Genomic DNA, 20,228 nt, shown 5'->3' with positions numbered 1-20,228 from the left:
GGGCAGCCGGCCACACCATTAAGAAGCACCCGCGAAGAGGCGGTGTTGAGAAGTGCAACAATCCAGTTTCGGAAACGGGCCGGGAAGCCCCTCTTCTCAAGAAGATCAAAAAGGTATCCCCATCGGATAGAGTCGAAGGCCTTCCGGATATCTAGCTTAAAGAGAAGAGCCGGGGTCTTGTTCTTGTGAAATCTCGTGGCTAGATTTTTGACATAGAGAAAATTGTCATGAATGCTTCTCTTCTTGATGAAAGCGCTTTGCGCGTTTGAAACGAGCTCATCCATGAGAGGCCCCAACCGATTGGCAAGCAACTTTGCAATAATCTTGGCAATGACGCATATACTTCCCGTTACGATCCGAGGGATAATGGATAAGCACCTATGGCTTTATATACAAAGCCGGATCTATGACCTTATGTTTAAAAATCAGGAAAATCAGTACCTTCAGCTTCTCAGATATCGCTCGCAAAACTGGTTACTGAAGCTGATATTCAAAGCCATGAAGAGATGCAGAACAAAATTACCTCAAGACAGAGTGTAATTTTGGAGGCGTTTCCTCGTTGCTTGCAATAATCCAATTTCCACATCCTCGTATGCTTCACTGCTTATGTTTCTGAATTCATTGCATTCCACAAATAGAGCATATAGACAATCATGAGATGCCATTCTAGTATAACTGAAAAGGAGATCAAACCTGAAAACAAAACTTTCCTACTACAGCTTGAATGAGATATTTTGAAAATGGGTGTCTATAAGATTTCTATGCTCGGAGTTCGCTGTTTTTTTCTAAAAAAATTGAATCGAGCAAATGTGATTTTTTTTATCCTAGTAAGCAAATGCATCACTAGCCGTAAGATATTCTAGTGTATTGGTGGCAATATATTCTAACAAAAACTGCCACGTGGCAAATTGGCAGGCCCACACCCAAATTTCTATGGCAACTGCGACAGCAGCTACGTTTGCGCGTGATTAGGATCCTTATTTTTAGCAGGTAGATGGGTGCTTTCGATGTCAGCTATATTGCCTTAATTTGGCCTTGCAGGTAAACTCAAAACTCTCTCGAGGAATCCAAGACCAAAGACACCTCGGAGAATCCGAGCTGATTGCATCAGTCCGTTGTTCATCCATCAACCGTCGACCTATATAAATACCAACTCAACAATATAATCTATCAAAAGACCTCCTCACGATAAAGGAGAGATGATGAACACCATTACCTTATTCATCTCACTCGTGATGTGCGCATCACTCACAACAATCGATGCCTCCCAGGAGGATCAGCTCATGAGGTTCGTCCAGTCCAAGGTTAGGAAGAGGCAAACTGTCAGGGCTACTAGCGCGAGCGGGCCTGAGGAAAACGACCCATGGGCCGACCCCAGCAGCTTCAGCCACCTGCCAACGAAATGCCTCATCCCACCAGCGGGCACCAAGGCGGCCGACGAGATCACAGCGCTGCCCGGCCAGCCGCCGCGTATCAGCTTTGCCAGTACTCCGGCTACATCACGGTGAGCGAGGAGCACTTCCGAGAGCTCTTCTACTACTTCGTCGAAGCTCCCTACGAGGCCGCCTCCAAGCCGCTCATCCTCTGGCTCAATGGTGGACCAGGATTCTCCTCGCTGGGCTACGGCGCTATGACGGAGCTCGGCCCGTTCCGAGTGAACTCCGACGGCAAGACGCTTAGCAGAAATAAGCACGCCTGGAATAACTGTAAGGCTAAGTTCTGCATTCTGATACGCATATATGTGTATACCGTATAATGAACTGATTCGATGTGCAGTGGCCAACGTGATCTTCCTGGAGTCACCGGCCGGTGTCGGGTTCTCCTACACGAGCAACGATAAGAACAACAATGACAACGTGGGCGACAGGAGGACGGCCGAGGACGCATTCGTGTTCCTGCTCAACTGGCTGGAGAGGTTCCCCGAGTACAAGGGACGTGACTTCTACATCGCCGGCGAGAGCTATGGCGGCCACTACGTCCCTCAGCTCGCCACCGTCATCAAGTTCATGAACGAGCTCCACGGCACGACCTTCATAAACCTCCGCGGCATTTTCGTAAGTAGATTCATTCACATATTTTAGAAGAACCTTGCGCAGCAACAAGCGTATACCCATAGGTTTTCTTCTTTTATCTAGGTTGGCAACCCGTACCTCGACGATTACAAGAACGAGAAGGGGAACCTGGAGTTTCTGTGGACCCATGGGTTGATCTCCGATGAGGCGTGGGCCGGCATCCTTACCAACTGCACCTTCAGCCCGTCCGATGACTGGCAGTGCTTTGTGGCGGCGAACAACCCCCGGCTGGGTGACTACGACCACTACAACATATATGCCCCGCTCTGCCTCCAGGATCCCCTCACCGGCACGTTCTACTCCAGCAGCTACGTAAGACGATAACACAACTGATGAACCCCTTCTTTCATATATAAAGTGTGTTTAATTTCTGCAATTTCGAACAGCCACACTACATGTAGTACTGCAATTTTTTATTTCTCAGCTCGCCGGCTACGACCCGTGCGCCCCCCACTACGTCGAGGCTTACCTGAACAATCTGAAGGTGCAATAAGCTATGCACACCAGGGCCAACACGAGTTGGTCAAGTTGCAGGTAAGTAGTACTTGCCTGATGCTCTGCTTACTTCTGATCTGCATTTTCCAGGCCAACCGAATTAATAATCTCGTATTCGGTAATACTCTTTCAGTGTAAAAGTGCGGTTGGAATATAACCCTGGCCCAGTTTCTGTTGTGCCAACCATCAGCAGGCTGATCAAACGTGGGATAAGCGTATGGCTCTTCAGGTACCTGTATAGATGTCTCATTCCACGCACCACTAAGGAGCAGTCGAGCACTGAACAGACTAAAGTGGGATATTAAGGTGTTCTAACTAGAAAGAGCACATATTTCTCAGCGGTGACATGGATTCCGTATGCTCAATCACCGCGACAAGGCTCTCTGTCAAGGATCTTAATCTACCCATCACCAAACCATGGCGCCCCTGGTACACCCCGGATAGCGAGGTAAAACTAACGATAAGCAGACATGGATAGCAGTAAAGTTAATACGTGGTTTTAAATTTTGAAAATTAAATCGGATGCTGGTGGCTCTAGGTTGGAGGCTATGTCCAGCAGTACGAGGGAGGCTTCACGTTTGCGTCGGTGAGGGGAGCCGGCCACACGGTCCCCACCTTCCAGCCCAAGAGAGCACTTGTTCTTCTCTACTCTTTCCTCAAGGGCATGCTCCCACCTGATGACGCCCCAAACTAAATTGGGGATGCATTCACATGTTTAACATGTATCTGATTGGAACGCTGGACTGATTCCCGCCTTCCTTACAATAATTTGTTTCTTAATTTTGCGCAAAAAATGTGTTTCTTAATTACACACAGTCCTGAAATTAATAGCTCTTATGCGTGGCTGAAAAGAATTGCAATGGTGTTGATATTGAAAAGAATAAAGTAAAAAAAAAATCCTGGCTTGTACCGAATGAGCATCTTTGAATTTTAGTCATACCGTATTTTTCGTGAGAACTTGTTGTTACAAGAAGAATCGTGAAAACCAAAGCTCCCTGGTCTACCATTCCGCAAGCTTTCTGCGAAACAACGGGATACCCATTAAATTCCATTAACAAAACTGTGAACAATTGAAATGTGCAACAGAAAGAAAAGAATTACTTAAAACAACTGACCACTTCTATTTAGACCATGTAAAATGCATGGCGCTTAGATATATACTCATAAAAATAAACCAAACTCGAAGAACACTCATGTTGAAGATGCATCAAAAAAAGTTATTCACCTCGCAAATTCAAAGAACACTCATGTTGAACACTTTTCCAAATTAAGGAGTAAGTCTTCATTATTGTCCGGCCTTTTCTTTTGTTGAAATAGGGAATTTTGTCGAATGCCCTTGTCTAGCTCCAGACCTCAAATAGTAACTCGGACAAAGAAGACACCGAATGAGAAGTTCTTCATCCCATAAACCAACTTTCATGTTTAGCCATTTTCCATCTGTGTTAATCTTGATGCCTTAATTCCACTTAGACGCTCAGACACATTTTTAGAGGGTGTCCGGGTCATTTCGGGTGAAGCGATGTCGGTACAGACCCGGTACTTCGGGTTTCGGTAGTACTTGGCACTCAAGGTCGCATACAATCTTAGATGGTGATGACTAAAAAAAATGTTGTTCACCTCGACGAGATGCACAACTTTCATGTGGGGCACTTTTCCATTTGAGATCATAATAAATGCATCCACTTCCTAGTAAAAAACAATAGTTGCCAACAAGCATATTGTCGTTGAGGTGGCCAGTGCTTCTTCTATACCAGGACTGAAGCTCCAGGGTGAAAATACTTGGTCTGACCTTGGTAGGTCATACTTGACAAGGGTGGTGTTTCGACATTATTAACTTGGTGAAGGCATTGCATAAAATTTTCTCAGTCCATCTCTTTAGGGTGAAACCCAAGATTTAATCTTTGAATGGATCCGGTGACTGCAATTGTGTTCCATTACCTTGTTGAAGGTGTTGCTTTTGGATAACATTTTCACAACCTGTGCGTTGTCGAGACAATGGTTGATCTAATTGCTGGTTATTGTTCCCTAGCTTAGATATCGGTTTTTCTTTTTTTTTCCTTTCATAATTGGGCTATATGCATCCTCACTGTCTCTAATCGCTCGTGATATTGTTTTGTTGCATATATGTGTGCAATTCATGTCTATTAAATATTAAAAGAAACCCTATGTAGAGAAAAATGACTAGAGCTTACTTCGATAGGAGAGGCGGCTAGTTAACCTTTCACCTTGTATAACCGCTTAGACACAAAAAAAAAGGTTTATTTTCTTGAGTATACCTCCGACCACATTTGCATCGTACATGTCCTTTCAGCATAGAGAAAGTGAAAGCTAGAGCGTTTCCAACAAGTCTAACAAACCCCGGTTCTAGAAAAGGCTATTAAATTAGAGTTGAGAAACCCCAAGTTTAGTTCAAGTGCGGGTATGATCCGACAGGGAAAGTTCAACACCATAGATAAAAAATTGAAACTGCTACGTAGTTCCATATATATACTGCATATAGGACATCTCCACTTGTTTAGCGCATATGCCAGCTTATACATGAAGAGAGGGAAAACACATGATGGAATGTGGTTACAACAATACCTACTGATCTAGTAATCTTTATCGAAAAAAAACTGATCTAGTAATTGTTCTTTATTATAGCTGCATGATTGGGTTGCTCATAAATATTTAGTGTTACTATCGGTTTATGACAGTGACTCGCTATCATTTCATTGGAACAAATTCTGATTTAGGGCATCTCCGGCTCGACACTTTTCAGACACTAAAAGTGACTGTCTTCGTCCGTTTGGGCCAGGCCGCAGACATGAAAATCAGCTTTAAATGATGCTTTATTACTTGAAAATAAGCATCCCAAAGATACAGTTCATTAAAAATTGCAATCGATTTCTGGATAGTTAGGATGCGCATAAAATCCCATAAGTATATGTGAATTTTGGAAATGCGTGTCTAAGAGATTCTGCTGCTCAGGGTTGGCGCTTTCAATGTTAGCTGTATTGCCTTAATTTGGCCTCGCAGGTAAACTCAAAACTCTCTTCTAGGAATCCAAGCCACATAGCCACCTTGGAGAATCCGAGCTTAGTGCATGGGTCCATATTTCATCGATCAATTGTCGACCTATATAAATAGATACAGCTGAACAATGAACCTATCAAAAGACCTCACGATATAGCAGCCATGAAGAACACCATTACCTTCTTCATCTCACTCCTGCTGTGCGCATCACTCACGGTTGATGCCTCCCAGGAGGACCAGCTTAAGAGGTTCATCGAGTCCAAGGCCAGAAAGAGGCAAACTGCTAGGGGTACTAGCGCAAATCGGCTTGAGGAAACAGACCCATGGGCCGACCCTGGCAGCTTCAGCCACCTGCCAACGAAATGCCCCATCCCACCGGCAGGCACCAAGGCGGCCGACAAGATCACGGAGCTGCCCGGCCAGCCGCCACGCGTCAATTTCGACCAGTACTCCGGTTACGTCATGGTGAGCGAGAAGCACTTCCGAGAGCTCTTCTACTATTTCGTCGAAGCTCCCTACGAGCCAGCCTCAAAGCCACTCATCCTCTGGCTCAATGGCGGGCCCGGATGCTCGTCTCTGGGTTACGGCGCCATGACGGAGCTCGGCCCGTTCCGTGTGAACCCCGACGGCAAGACCCTGAGCAGAAATAAGCATGCCTGGAATAACCGTAAGTAAAGCGTTCATCTAAAAACTGTAAGTAATGCTTATTTACACTGTGATGCGCATAACTGTCGTTACTGTATAGTGTATACTGAACTGATTGATATGGTCTGCAGTGGCTAACGTAATCTTCCTAGAGTCGCCGGCTGGTGTCGGGTTCTCCTACGCGAGCAACGATAAGAACAACAACGACAACGTGGGCGACCGGAGGACGGCTGAGGACACGTTCGTCTTCCTGCTTAACTGGCTGGAGAGGTTCCCCGAGTACAAGGGGCGCGACTTCTACATAGCCGGTGAGAGCTATGGCGGACACTATGTCCCTCAGCTCGCCACCGTCATCAAATTCATGAACGAGCTCCACGGCACCACTTTCATGAACCTCCGCGGTATCTTTGTAAGTAGATGCACATAGGTTGGCAGATGATCCGGTAGTGTCCAGCAACCTACGTATACCGATAGGTTTCGTTGTGTTATCCAGGTTGGCAACCCGTACCTGGACGATTACAAGAACGAGAAGGGGAACCTAGAGTTTCTGTGGAGCCACGGGGTGATCTCCGACGAGGGGTGGGCCGGTATCCTTGCCAACTGCACCTTCAGCCCTTCCGATGATTGGCAGTGCTTTGTGGCATCGCGCAGGCCCCAGAGAGGCGACTTGGATCCATACAACATATATGCCCCGCTCTGCCTCCATGCGCCGCACACCGGCATCTACTACTCCAGCAGCTATGTAAGACAATGCCAGCTCTCTCTTCAGATTTATAAGCTTGTTTTTATGTTCCAATTTCTATCAGCCACACTTCTATCAGCCACACCAAGTGTAGTACAAGTACTTCAGTTTTTTTGTTTTGTTTCGTCAGCTGGCCGGCTACGACCCGTGCGCCCCCCACTACGTCAAGACTTACCTGAACAATCTCGATGTGCAACAAGCTCTCCACACCCGACCCAACACGAGATGGTCGGCTTGCAAGTAAGTGCTTGTTCCTAGTACCTGCTACTTTGCCACTTCCAAGCGAATTCTCAACCTCCCAAACCGAATCTCATATTCAGTATACTTCTTCATTTAATTCCATTAGCCTGGACTTGCCCTATAATGATGGCCCAGTTTCCGTGGTGCCAACCATCAGCAAGCTCATCAAACGTGGGCTAAGCGTCTGGATCTTCAGGTACCTCAAGCATCAAACAGATTAAAGTAGGCCTGATGTTTCTAACCAGTAGAGACCGTGCATTTTTTCTTCAGCGGCGACATGGATTCCGCATGCTCAATCACCGCGACGAGGTACTCTGTCAAGGATCTCGACCTACCCGTCACCAAACCATGGCGCCCCTGGTACACCCCAGACAGCGAGGTAAGTTAGTGCATAAAGTAGCAAGTGCTAATTCAAATCCAGATGCCATTTTAAAATTTGGAAATTAAATCGGATACTGCATGCTGGCTGTAGGTTGGAGGCTATGTCCAGCAGTACGAGGGAGGCTTCACGTTTGCGTCGGTCAGGGGAGCCGGCCATACGGTCCCCACTTACCAGCCCAAGAGAGTGCTTGTTCTTCTCTACTCCTTCCTGAAAGGCATGCTCCCACCTGATGATGTCCCAAACTAAATTTGTGACGCATTCACGTGTTCACCATGTGCCTCATTGGAACAGTGGACTGATTCCCTCCTCACTTGCAATAAATTGTTTCTTAGTTACACACAACTTTGAAACTAGATAGCATGGGTACGGACATAATCATATGGTTTGGCACTTTCTATGCTGAAAATAAGTGTAATGGTGTTGACATTGGAAAGAATAATGTGAGTATCACATCTTAGCTTCTGCAGGATGAGCATCTTTGATTTCAATCATTCCTTATGTTTCCTAAACCTTTGCCAGGCGGTAAAGAAGAGAAAACAAAGCTCTACGGTCTACAACTCTGCATATTTTTTGAACACTAATAAGGGCTCCCGTATCGATTTCAACTGGCAAAACTTCTATATCCAGAAACGCATACATATAATACAGGATGTAACTGCTTGGGGTGAGATGCTAAATGACATTCATAGGAACAGAAAACTAGGGTCCTTTTTTAAAACTGACTTTAAAAAAGCATTTGATAACATCAAAAGGACAATTTTTTCCAAGAAATGGAGACGAAAGGTTTCCCAATAAAATGGATTAATCTAGCAATGAAGAAAGTGACTAGTGGGAAAGTAGGGATCAATATCAATGTTGAGATTGGATGCTATTTTTGTACATACCAGGGCTGAGGCAAGGCGATGCACTTTCGCCTCTTATTTTTGATACCGCCCTAGATGTATTGTTTATCTACAAACACGATAACATGGTTTGATGTCTTGTGTATGTACAAACCTACTGCAAGGAGAGATGGTCATCCTTCAATATGAAGATGATGCCATTCTTCTGCTAGAAAACAACATAGAATAAGCTAGAAATATGGAAATTATCTTTTGTTTGTTTGAGAGGATGCCTGGATTAACAATAAACTTCCATAAGGGTCATATGATTTGTATTTGACAAACTATTGAGATTTTGGATGCTTCTGGGGAAATTATCTTTTGTTCGTTACGATTGGACGAAATGTCAAAGAGTCAGGGTTATCTCTCCTGACAAGGTCTTCCACTAACCACCAGTCCAGAACAAGACTTTGGAGCCTTTGTCGAGAGATAATTTGGCACCAAGTTTGAATTCTTTTAAGATTATGGAGGCTATGCAAGAATTAGGACCCACCGCTTGGGTTGGAGGGGAAAATTTTATTCGTCCCTTGGTATTTAGCTTATACGATACATCGGCAAAGCAAGTGATCGTCATTCTCCGACAATAAGCGCCATTTGTTGAATTTTGATTTAACAAACGCAAGACCACCTTGTTCTTTTGGGCGACGGACTTCATCCCAACTAACCATATGATATCTCCTTTAATTTCCTACCCCTCCCTACAAGGATCTAGATATATTATTGGCAAAGCTAGTGTGAATGCCATCCGCTAATTGGAACAAAACTGTAACTAAGGTGGAGGGCTAGATATGGAGGAGGAGGTCAGCGTCAGCTGTGTTGCCGGTGACATGAAATTACCTTTCTAGGGGTCAAATGTATGATCCACTGTGTTTACTAGCGGCTCCCAATCAACCATCATGGCGAGCCTTCTGTCCGCTATAGGGAACCCAACAGGAAGGAGCTTGTAAGGCATTTCAGGAGGCTTGCTACTCTAGTTTGTTCCTGAATCGAGGCCATCATAGTGATCAACTCACGTTTGTAAAAATTAATCTTGAGGCGGAACAGAACTTTGAAACACAAAAGAAGAAATTTGTGCTCCATGTTTTGGATGAGGATGATGTGTTGTCGGCATATTGTGGATCCACCCTGCCAGGCCGCACCACTTATATTTTCTTAAGTATACATCTGATGACATTGCATTGGACATGCCGTTACAGCATAGAGGAAGTGAAAGCTAGAGCGTTTCCAACAACTCTAACAAATGCCGGTTCTAGAAAAGGATACTAAATTGGAGTTCAGAAACCCCAGGTTCAGTTCAAGTGGGGGTATGATCAGACAGAAAAGGTTGAACACCATGGACGAAAATTGGAGCTGTTACAAAGTTCCACATATATACTGAATATAGGATATCTCCACTAGTTTAGCGCATATGCCAGCTTATACATGAACAGAGGTAAAAGACATGATGGACTGTGGTTAGAATAATAACTAGTGATCTACTTATTGTTCTTATATTATGGCTGCATGATTGGGTTGCTCATAATTATTTTATGTTACTATGAGATTCTGACAGCGTGGTCATTGGTAATGTCCTAAGTAGACGTTATCATTCCACGATAAGTTGGAACAAATCCTGATTAGTGCTAAATAAATGTCCAAAGTGGACGTTAGGACAACGGAAATATTCATACAGATCGCACAGCACCAGGACAGCAGGCCAAATGGTGCTCTCTCCTAATCGGAGGCTCTTGTGTCAAAATAGAAGTGGACAACATACAGCCGGCGTATGCAGTATTCAATTCAGCAAAGGCCACAGATATTATTACTTTTGTCTGGAAAGGCTGGAGGAAATTTTCAACGCTACAACGCTGATCGCTTCAAAACATTTTCCTCGATTCTCCTGTCTCCCTGACCTATATAAGAGTCCTTCAGATCATTGTTATCCCGACAAGCAGGTACTACATTCATCAGAGAACATCATGCGGAACACTCCATTCTGTTTCTTTCTCCTCATCTGCGTTGCCGCGTGGCATGCAGATGCATCGCAGCAGGCCCAACTCAGAGAGTTCATCCTGTCCAGAAGGAGCAGCAACAACGGCATATTTTTTCCCTGGGTAGGAACTTCTGCTACCAATAGCCTCCGAGCAGAGTCGTTCTCTGTCACTGACCAGACCAGTCTGAAGGACGTTGACAAGATCGCAGCGCTACCAGGGCAGCCCAACGGTGTCAGCTTCAGTCAGTACAGCGGATACGTGACCGTCGACGAGAAGAACGGCCGTGCGCTCTTCTACTACCTCGTCGAGGCAGCGACCGACCCAGCGGCAAAGCCACTAGTCCTGTGGCTTAATGGAGGTACAGTTGTAAAGAAACATACATCGTCCTGTCCTCTTGCACCTGTATATATTCTCTCCTTAAAAAAACAATGTATATATTTTCTCAAATACAATTATGTAACTGCTGTCTTGAGGATGTACAGGCCCTGGGTGTTCATCATTTGGCTATGGGGCTATGATAGAGCTTGGCCCGTTCCGCGTCAACAGCGACAACAAAACTCTAAGCCCAAACAAGCACGCCTGGAACAACGGTGAGGGAGGCGCACCAACTAGTAACGGTTTTTTCCTTCCGGTGATTATCTACATGAACCATCTGGTAAGTGACATGTGAGATTTTGCAGTGGCTAATGTGATCTTCCTGGACTCGCCTGCTGGCGTCGGGTTCTCCTACTCCAATACGACTTCCGACTATGACAAGAGCGGAGACCAGAAGACCGCAGACGACGCGTTTCTCTTCCTCCTCAACTGGCTCGAGAGGTTCCCTGAGTATAAAGGCCGCCCCTTCTACATCTCCGGGGAGAGCTACGCCGGACACTACGTGCCGCAGCTCGCAGCCACAGTCTTGAGTAACAACCTGAACAATGCTACCAGAACTTCCTTAAACCTACAGGGTATCCTGGTAAACCAGTTAACTAAACTTTATAATATGTAGCACTTTTTTTTTGCTTCAATCTAATAATATAGCAACTGCATCTGTACATGGTTAGGTTGGCAATCCATATCTTGACGATAACATGAACTCAAAAGGGGTGATCGACTTCTTGTGGAGCCATGCGGTGATATCAGACGAGGTATTCGCTAACATCACCAGGAGCTGCAATTTTAATCTGTCCGATGGTAAGGCATGCTCTGATGCCATGGCCGCGTATGATTCCGCTAACGCTGACCCGTTCGACATTTACGGGCCAGTTTGCATTGACGCACCAGATGGAACATACTACCCCAGCCGATATGTAAGATATTGCATCTTCTTAGATAGCACTACCTCGGAATTATATGCATGTAAACGCACTTTCCTTGAGTATTTTTTACTGAACAAAAACAAATCTGCCTAAAATTGTGCAGATACCTGGGTATGATCCATGCAGCGGCTATTATGTAGACGCTTACCTCAATGATCCTGAGGTTCAGAATGCTTTGCATGCTAGAACAATAAAGTGGGCAGGCTGCACGTAAGATTGCTAAATTGGACGCACATATATAACAACGTTGATGATCTAGCACCCATTCTGTCCACACCACTTCCCATAACTGATGCTCTTCTTGTGCAGGGACTTGCACTGGAAAGATTCAGTGGCGTCCATGGTGCCAACGCTCAAATTTCTTATGGCAAATGGGCTGCCTGTGTGGCTGTTCAGGTAACATGCATGGCACTCCAGATTGAACTGCATCTACAAGCACCTGATATGCAAAAGTTGGTACTAACAAGGCCATGTTTTCAGCGGCGATTTCGACTCCGTGTGCCCGTTTCCCGCCACGAGGTACACCATCAATGACCTTGGCATTACCGTCACAGAGCCATGGCGGCCATGGACTGCAAACAACGAGGTAACCTGCTACCTGATCTGATTTTCACTTGTCTGTTCGTACTGACGCTGATAATTGTCGCAGGTTGGAGGGTATGTTCAGGCATACACGGAAGGTTTAGTTTTTGCATCCGTGAGGGGAGCTGGTCACCAGGTCCCGTACTTCAAGCCTGAGAAAGCACTGATATTGGTCAGCTCATTCCTGAAAGGAATGCTACCACTCTAAGAAAAGGGGCAGTAATACTGAACCTGAGTAAAAAAAATGTGCAAGAAATTCCTGGGCACTGCACATTCAGTATCGTGCAGCCGTGTCTGGAGTGTATCTGTACTTTACAAAAATCTAGAGGTACGAGATATTATGAGGAGCGTATCTGTTGATTACAAAGATCTAGATTTCTCCAAAAAGTGTATCAACCAGGTCTCTGCATTTTTTTTGAGGAACCGGCAGGAGAACTGCCTATTTCCTTAAGGAGAAAATATATACAAGTCATGATTTTCTCGAGACATATCGTCACAAAACCTATCGTCTCTGCATTTTGATGCAGGCTGCCATATTTATTGCATTTTTCGATGAAGAGATTTTTATTAACTGTAGCATTCATATCAAGGAGGTACAAGCATAAGAGTTATACCTTGCATAAAAAGATGATGATAGCCCAAAAAACACGAAGGAAAAATTGGTACCGTAAGACAAAAGAAGAAATAACCTGAGGTGATGGTGTAACAAATTGCCAATACATAGATTACGCCGCCATCGGTGGTGCAACTACGTATTGACCAAATGGGTAATCATATGAATAACCTGCATGACATTAGAACTTTCTTTTGTTGAAAACAAGATAATCACAGCAAGTCCAAATCTAAGTGATTATTTGAGTGTTTTTTCTGGGAAGAGGAATGTTTCGTAGGACTATACGATCATCCTTCACATTGTTCCCTATTAGCCTAGGATTATGCCAAACTACAACCTACATAGTCAACTCTTTTGGCAGACATATATCGACAAGGCACAGATATGTACCGATGGAAAACTCATACAATACCAGGACATGTCACATGGTGTTTTGTTCTTAATTTTGACAAGGCTGACAAAGTGACAAGGTTGTACAGAACTTGACAACATGTATCTGAGAAATGTAATTGAGTAGCTGTGGAATCATCTTTTTTTCGTTCAATCGGTTGGGACAGATATTTACGATAAAGTCCACTTTTTATGCTAAATTGTTTCCTTGACCCACATTCCCCTTTGGATTAGGGTTTAACCTCCAAATCATCTCAGCCAATTTATGAAACCTCATAAAACTTTTCTCGTGAAAAATCATAAAAATACAACATACTTGTAGTTATATGGAGTATACACATAATTTTGGTTTGAAAATATTGAAATTTCTTCAAGGCCCGATGATTTTTTTTGATATAATGGAAGAGAAAATATTACTCGACCAATTAAACCTCGGACAAAGATGCTCCGACGAGATTAGGACCCACCTGGTGACACAGTTAAATTCAAATTGGGAGTGAGACATGCATTTTTGGACAATTAGGACTAACTTGACACCACCAACAGTTTTAGAACTCGGGGTGTATTTTATTCATAAATTTATTAGAACATTGATATAGGAGGTAACAAGCTACATAAAGTGAAAACAAAAAATAACCTTACTGCTATTAAACCTGCATTTAAACCAGGAAACAAATTGTTTAATTGTGGTACTCAAATCCATCCTCTGTAGTGGACATGGACACATGGTGGCTGTTTGACCCTGCTAATGTTTATTGTAAGCTGATATCAGAAGCATGCTTACAATCACTACTTTGGCCGTTGGGAATTTATATATCGTAGAAATGCCTTTCGCCTAAAAAAGGACGTCAAGTCCTACTCCGTGTGCGCTGCAGTAAAGAGCACAGTAGCAACAGACTGATATAGAATTAAATAGCCTGCAAATGGTGGGTAAGTTGTTCTCTTTATCGTAAACTATGTCATCTATACATATCTAAATCCATCGATATAAATTGTCCACTGACTTAACTGTGTGAGTGTAGCTTCTACTCTACCTCACGCAACCAATGTCCAAAAATGTGAGACACGACGAGATGGCATGACTTACCATCTCAAAATACTCCTTCAATTATGCCCAAGCATTATACCACCAGCCAAATCCATTTTGGAAAAAATCCAAGCGTGTAGTTTGGTGTGGGTGGAACATGCACAGAAGAAATTTGGTTGGAAAATAAACCTCTCTTGGTCTCTGCATTAAATAACGCAACAACCCAATTTCCTACAATGTTCATACATGAGTTGCATCACAGCACACGGAAAAAGAAATGACCTAAAAAATGAGAAAAAATAAAAATATTACATAGCCCAGTTATTATAATGACATGGCACCACCTCGAATAACCCAAAAAAAGGCTCAATTTCCTGCTCCAATGACCATTGCAGTAAAGTGTCACAAGTGCAACTAGACGATAGACATGCTACAAATGATCAATTAGTTTCTTTATATAAAAGCCAATTATTATCAAATTGATCAACGTAACTACCAGACCTCCGTGTAGCTTTCTATTCCGTCCTTCGAACAAAAAGGCCGTCCCGACTTTCAGGTATTTTTTCAACAAAGGATAATACAGTAATATCAAGACAAAAAAACTTACTTTGACTAAGAATATAATGGTTCACTCTTTGTGGGGTATAACTAATATTTTGCTTACCAAATTCCCGGTGAAAGTTAAACACAAAATCCGATCTGGCCTACTAATATTCAGTATATGGAGTATCTACCAACCAAGCAACTTCCTATAGTTAACTGATACAGAATTATTTTTTTGCGAAAACTGATACAGAATTAAATAGCCTGCAGTGGGTAGATTAGTTACTTTTTATGGAAACGGTGCCATTTCAAGATAGCCAAATCGGTCAACTTAATTGCCTCACCTACTAGAATGTGCGAGCTTAGCTTTCATGCTACCACTTGCAATCAACCTCCATATACTGAAGTGAGACAATACAATGTAGCATGATTGCTCCAGCCAAACTCATTCCAATACACCTAAGCCCCTACTACCATTATATATAACACACCAACTGAATCCATCTTAGTCATCTTGGCAAGAGGTACCCATTTCATCAGAAGAAATCATGAGCAAAACCACCTTCGGTCTACTCCTCATCATCTGCGTGGCCGCGTTGCATGCAGATGCATCACAAGAGGCTCAGCTCAGAGAGTTCATCCGGTCCAGAAGGAGGAGTAGTGATGCCTACATAGTAGATGAGACGAGGCTACGAGTTATTGGTACTGCCAGAAGCCTCGGAGCAGAGTACTCTGTCTCTGACCAGGCCAGGCTGAAGGCTGGCGATGAGATCCCTGCGCTGCCGGGGCAACCTGTCGTCGGCTTCAGGCAGTATGGTGGGTACGTGACTGTCGACGAAAAGAACGGCCGGGCGCTCTTCTACTACTTCGTCGAGGCAGCGAGCGACCCGGCGGCGAAGCCTCTCCTTCTGTGGCTGAATGGAGGTTTGTCACGTTAGAAAGCTTCAAGTTGTTTAACCTCTTGTGTTGTCCATGCGTACTTGATAATGCACTTACAGGTCCTGGATGCTCGTCAATTGGCTACGGGGCGATGATGGAGCTGGGCCCGTTCCGCGTGAACAGCGACAACAAAACTCTCAGCACAAACAAGCACGCCTGGAACAACGGTGGGGACATGCTCACAGCAACTGAACTACCAACGTTTTATTCGATCGATACGATATATACATATCTTGTAAGTGACTTGTGAAGTTTTTGCAGTGGCTAATGTTATCTTCCTGGAATCGCCTGCCGGCGTCGGGTTCTCATACTCCAACACGACTTCCGACTACGACGACAGCGGAGACCAAAGGACTGCAGATGACGCGTTTCTCTTCCTCGTCAACTGGCTCGAGAGGTTCCCCGAGTACAAAGGCCGCGCCTTCTACATCTCCGGGGAGAGCTACGGCGGCCACTATGTGCCGCAGCTCGCAGCCACCATCTTGACTCACAACATGAACAACCCCACAAGAACTTCCTTAAACCTACAGGGTATCCTGGTGCGCGTGATTAATTACCGAGCTAAATACACTTTATATAGTTACACGCACTTGAGCTGTCAATAAAATACATACATGACATATTCTCAATGATTTATTATAAATTTACCTACTGCATATTTGCTTGTTTATTTAGGTCGGTAACCCATTACTTGATAATAACATGCGTGCAAAGGGGGCAGCTGTCTACATGTGGAGCCATGGGGTGATATCAGATGAGGTGTGGGCCAACATCACTAAGAACTGCAAATTTGACGGGTCAGATGGCGATGCATGCTATTATGCTGATGTCCATGATTCTGGTAACATTGATCAATACGACATTTATGGACCGGTTTGCATTTTAGCATCTGATGGAACATTCTACCCCAGTCGCAATGTAAGAGAGCAGCACTGAATTATAAGCTGTTACAGTTACCTTGAATATTTAATTTCTGAAATATTTTTTTTCCACCAAACTGTGCAGATAGCAGGATATGACCCTTGCAGCATCCATCACGTAGACGCTTACCTCAATGATCCTGAGGTGCAAAAGGCTTTGCATGCTAGATCAACGAAGTGGTCACACTTGGTGTAAGATTTCTCAGCAAACTACGTTTATGACCAAGCAAACTATCTCTATGTGCACATTAGCCAGCTATCATTTTCCTTAACGGATGGTCAAATAATGTAGTAGGAGCTTTGCGCTCGAAAGATTCACCAGGGCCAATGGTACAAAAGGATCTGTATGACAAAACGACAAGAAGCACGTAAAATTGCTTAATTGCGATCAAACGAAACTACTTTTTGAGCAAACGAACTACCCTTATGAACAAACAGACCCCTCCTTTTACCCGCAAAAAATAAACAGACTGTCACTATACTTAACTGATGTTCTTCTTGTGCAGGCTCTTGGGCTGGAAGGATTCGCCGGTTTCAATGGTGCCAACACTCAAATGGCTATTGGAGCACCAACTCCCGGTGTGGCTGTTCAGGTAACAGAGATCGAGCCCAGATTGAACTGCAATGATGTATTCTGACCTGCCAAACGAAGTGTGTAACGAAGCCATGTTTTCAGCGGCGATTTTGACTCCATGTGCCCGCTCATCGCCACGAGGTACACCATCAATGACCTTGGTGTCGCCGTCACGGAGCCATTGCGCCCATGGAGTGAAGGCAAAGAGGTAAACATGACCATCTTCCTGATCTCCCACAGTTTATTTGTTGTTGGTATTGACACTGATAAGTGGATGCAGGTTGGAGGATATGTTCAAGGGTACACGAGAGGGTTAGTATTTGCAATAGTGAGGGGAGCTGGGCATATGGTCCCTTCCTTCCAGCCCGAGAGGGCGCTCATATTGGTCAGCTCCTTTCTGAAAGGAATGCTGCCACCCAAAATGGCGCAGTGATGTCTGATATAGGCAACCTGTGAAAAACTTGTGCATGAAATGCTTGAAAGCCACACATCAGGTGCTGTGCAGCCATATATGCTGTTACCTGTATTATATGAGATCATAGTGTCGATTCTGCTCTGTTTCAGACTAGTTTCAATCAGAATCCTACTTGAAAGGGTAGAGGAATTGTTCAGATACCGGGATATGTACTGATCCATTCATAAAAGAAACTCTTGGTTCCGACGCTCCCCTCTTCTAGTAAAATCTTAACCAAACCAAACCTATATAGCCCTTTCAAGTCATCGCCATAATTTAGCTAGCTTTATCAAAACACTACTCGTGCCTCGCATCAGGAATCACTCATAAAGCACAGCTTCATTAACCGAAAGCACGATGTATTCGAAAACCATTCGTTATGACTCTGCAGAGTTTCTCAGCTTTACCACAAGATACCCACACCTGTTATTGTCACTTCAGTACAACACATGTCAATTGGTGTGTTGACAGAGGGAGGGACAATAAGGTTTTTATCTGCTCTATCGTTTGAAGTCCCCACCCAGGAACTCATGATCACCCGCTGCCCCGTTGTGACTCCTCAAGATAAGATTTTTCACTCAATTGCTTCTGCGGGCCTCCTAGAGAAAAGGAACAGCAAGCCATTCTATAGTTGTCCATTGGATAGAGCAGACTACTAGGCCAAGTTTGACGAATCCAGCATGTGGTTGAGCGAGTTCTATGTTTCTCACTTGGCAAGAGGGTCTTGGCCCTATGTTGCCACGAGTAAGGTAATCATTTACATTACCCTTACTAAACGGATTGGGGTATGGTTGTTCTATCAATACATAAAAGGCCCCATAAATTCTGTTCCCAACCATCAGCAATTATGTTTAGAACATCATGCTCTAAGATTTAATGTAGGATTACCAACATTTCTTATAATACATTTCTCATACGTCTAACTACTAGTATGTGATGCCAATGGAAGCAACCATAAACTCTGTCCCCAACATCGACAATTATTATTCAAGGTAAAGAAGGCCAACATAAGCAATTGGGCTTATCGGTAGTAGGCATTAGCTACTTGTGTGTCATTCAAAATTAGGACTATAATTAAATAGCATGCAGGAAAATAAATAGCTAACGTAATAAATATTTATCATTTATGGCAACTGGATCAGCATGGAAATGTGACTTGCCAACTATGCCGCACTCGTTCTGGTGTTCTAGTGTTCCGGTTGAGGATCATCTTCACCTCGTAACTTCTCCTCGTACATGCGTTCGTCGTTAATGTGTCCTATCTGCAAAAAGATTCAACCACAAATAAAGAAAGATTCAACCACAAATAAAGTCCAGGTTACACAATGCAAGCTAGGAACAAAATGTAACTAATTTTGAAACAAGAACTAAAAGAAGGAAGAAATAGAATTCAGGCTTGTGGTACAAGCACTACAAGAAGTTGAGTTCCAATGACGGAACGGGCTGAGGTTTGAGAAATCCGCCAACGAATGTTATTTCTCCTGACGGTTTTGTGTTTTCGCGTCACAAAGCTTAGATTTAGTGGCTAGGATTTAGTTTGGATGTGTTGTTTATTGGATTGGGCTCAAAGGGGAAAAAATGATGCTAGCAGGGCTAGCTGAGCAAGGCTCAACAGAGAGCTTTTCTGTCGTTCAGGACTTCAGGTTCAGAAGGAACAAAGGTTCCAGTTCACGTTTAGAAGAAACAGGGGACTTTGGATGCTACAGAATCGACGACTTCGTTGTCAGCGAGACATGCATGTACCACATGAAGAAGAAGATGGATGCTCCTAGTCCTAGAGAGGTACAAAAATCAAAGCAACTGCACTTGAATGATTGGGACAGTAGGCTCAAAGAAACCAAGTAAGTGAAGCTCCAGAATATGAATTTGTACGATGAGAAAGGCGGTTCATCTGGAGGTCTGTTCAGATAGACGTCGGTCACCTGAGGCGGTTCCAGCGGATGCAAATGAACCTGCCGGTTTGCATCTCCTCCAGCGTAGCATTATCGTGGCGATTGTGCGCGTGCTCGTGCAGAGCGGTGCCGAGACAGGAGTGAGGCCGTTCGCGCGAGCGAGCGTTCTGCAGCGACACGTGGCTATGTAGCTCACTTTTGCTGGTCGGCGGCGAGGCGTTCGAGGACTGCGGCGGCGGCGGCGGCGGCACACTGGAACAGCAGCTGCGTCGATTGAGTCGATGGGGATTTGTTTGGCTTGGTCGTGGGCTGCTGGGCTATAGCGGAAAATGAAAGAAATGAACAGGCCGGCAAAGGAGTTTGGCCTCGAAGAGAAACAGATAAAGAACAGAAGAATTAGATGTATACGGATCGGATCGGATAGCATATCCTTTACAATATTTTTATGATGAATTTGGATCGGAGCGGATAATGGTCGGATGCAGATTATATCGGATTACGGTAGACCGGATTCGGATCGGACTCAGATCGAAAACAAATTATTAAGC

General features: G+C 44.2%; 2 protein-coding genes, 1 long non-coding RNA gene and 1 pseudogene across 3 annotated transcripts; 3 read left to right on the top strand and 1 right to left on the bottom strand.

Annotated features, from left to right (window-relative positions):
- Positions 1-1,235: 1,235 nt before the first annotated feature.
- Positions 1,236-7,889, top strand: LOC127304077 (serine carboxypeptidase 1-like; annotated as a pseudogene).
- Positions 7,890-10,430: 2,541 nt separating this feature from the next.
- On the top strand, positions 10,431-12,536 carry LOC127304076 (serine carboxypeptidase 1-like). Its single transcript, XM_051334787.1, has 8 exons — positions 10,431-10,803; positions 10,928-11,035; positions 11,126-11,403; positions 11,492-11,737; positions 11,850-11,956; positions 12,056-12,142; positions 12,227-12,332; positions 12,396-12,536. Exons 1-8 carry the CDS (start codon positions 10,431-10,433, stop codon positions 12,534-12,536), a joined length of 1,446 nt encoding a protein of 481 aa, XP_051190747.1.
- Positions 12,537-15,312: 2,776 nt separating this feature from the next.
- On the top strand, positions 15,313-17,897 carry LOC127301895 (serine carboxypeptidase 1). The gene is made up of 8 exons (XM_051332189.2): positions 15,313-15,825; positions 15,900-16,007; positions 16,102-16,379; positions 16,516-16,758; positions 16,846-16,952; positions 17,267-17,353; positions 17,437-17,542; positions 17,615-17,897. The coding sequence occupies exons 1-8, from the start codon at positions 15,450-15,452 to the stop codon at positions 17,765-17,767; spliced, it is 1,458 nt and encodes a 485-aa protein (XP_051188149.1). The 5' UTR covers positions 15,313-15,449; the 3' UTR covers positions 17,768-17,897.
- Positions 17,898-18,745: 848 nt separating this feature from the next.
- LOC127301896 (uncharacterized) lies at positions 18,746-20,018 on the bottom strand. The gene is made up of 2 exons (XR_007852504.1): positions 19,711-20,018; positions 18,746-19,050 (listed from the first exon to the last, which is right to left on the bottom strand). It is a non-coding gene; the product is annotated as an uncharacterized lncRNA (long non-coding RNA).
- Between the last annotated feature and the right edge of the window lie 210 nt (positions 20,019-20,228).

Source organism: Lolium perenne, chromosome 5 (genome assembly GCF_019359855.2).
Source record: "Lolium perenne isolate Kyuss_39 chromosome 5, Kyuss_2.0, whole genome shotgun sequence".
Lineage (NCBI taxonomy): Eukaryota > Viridiplantae > Streptophyta > Magnoliopsida > Poales > Poaceae > Lolium > Lolium perenne.
This window is presented reverse-complemented; position numbering and strand designations above follow the sequence as displayed.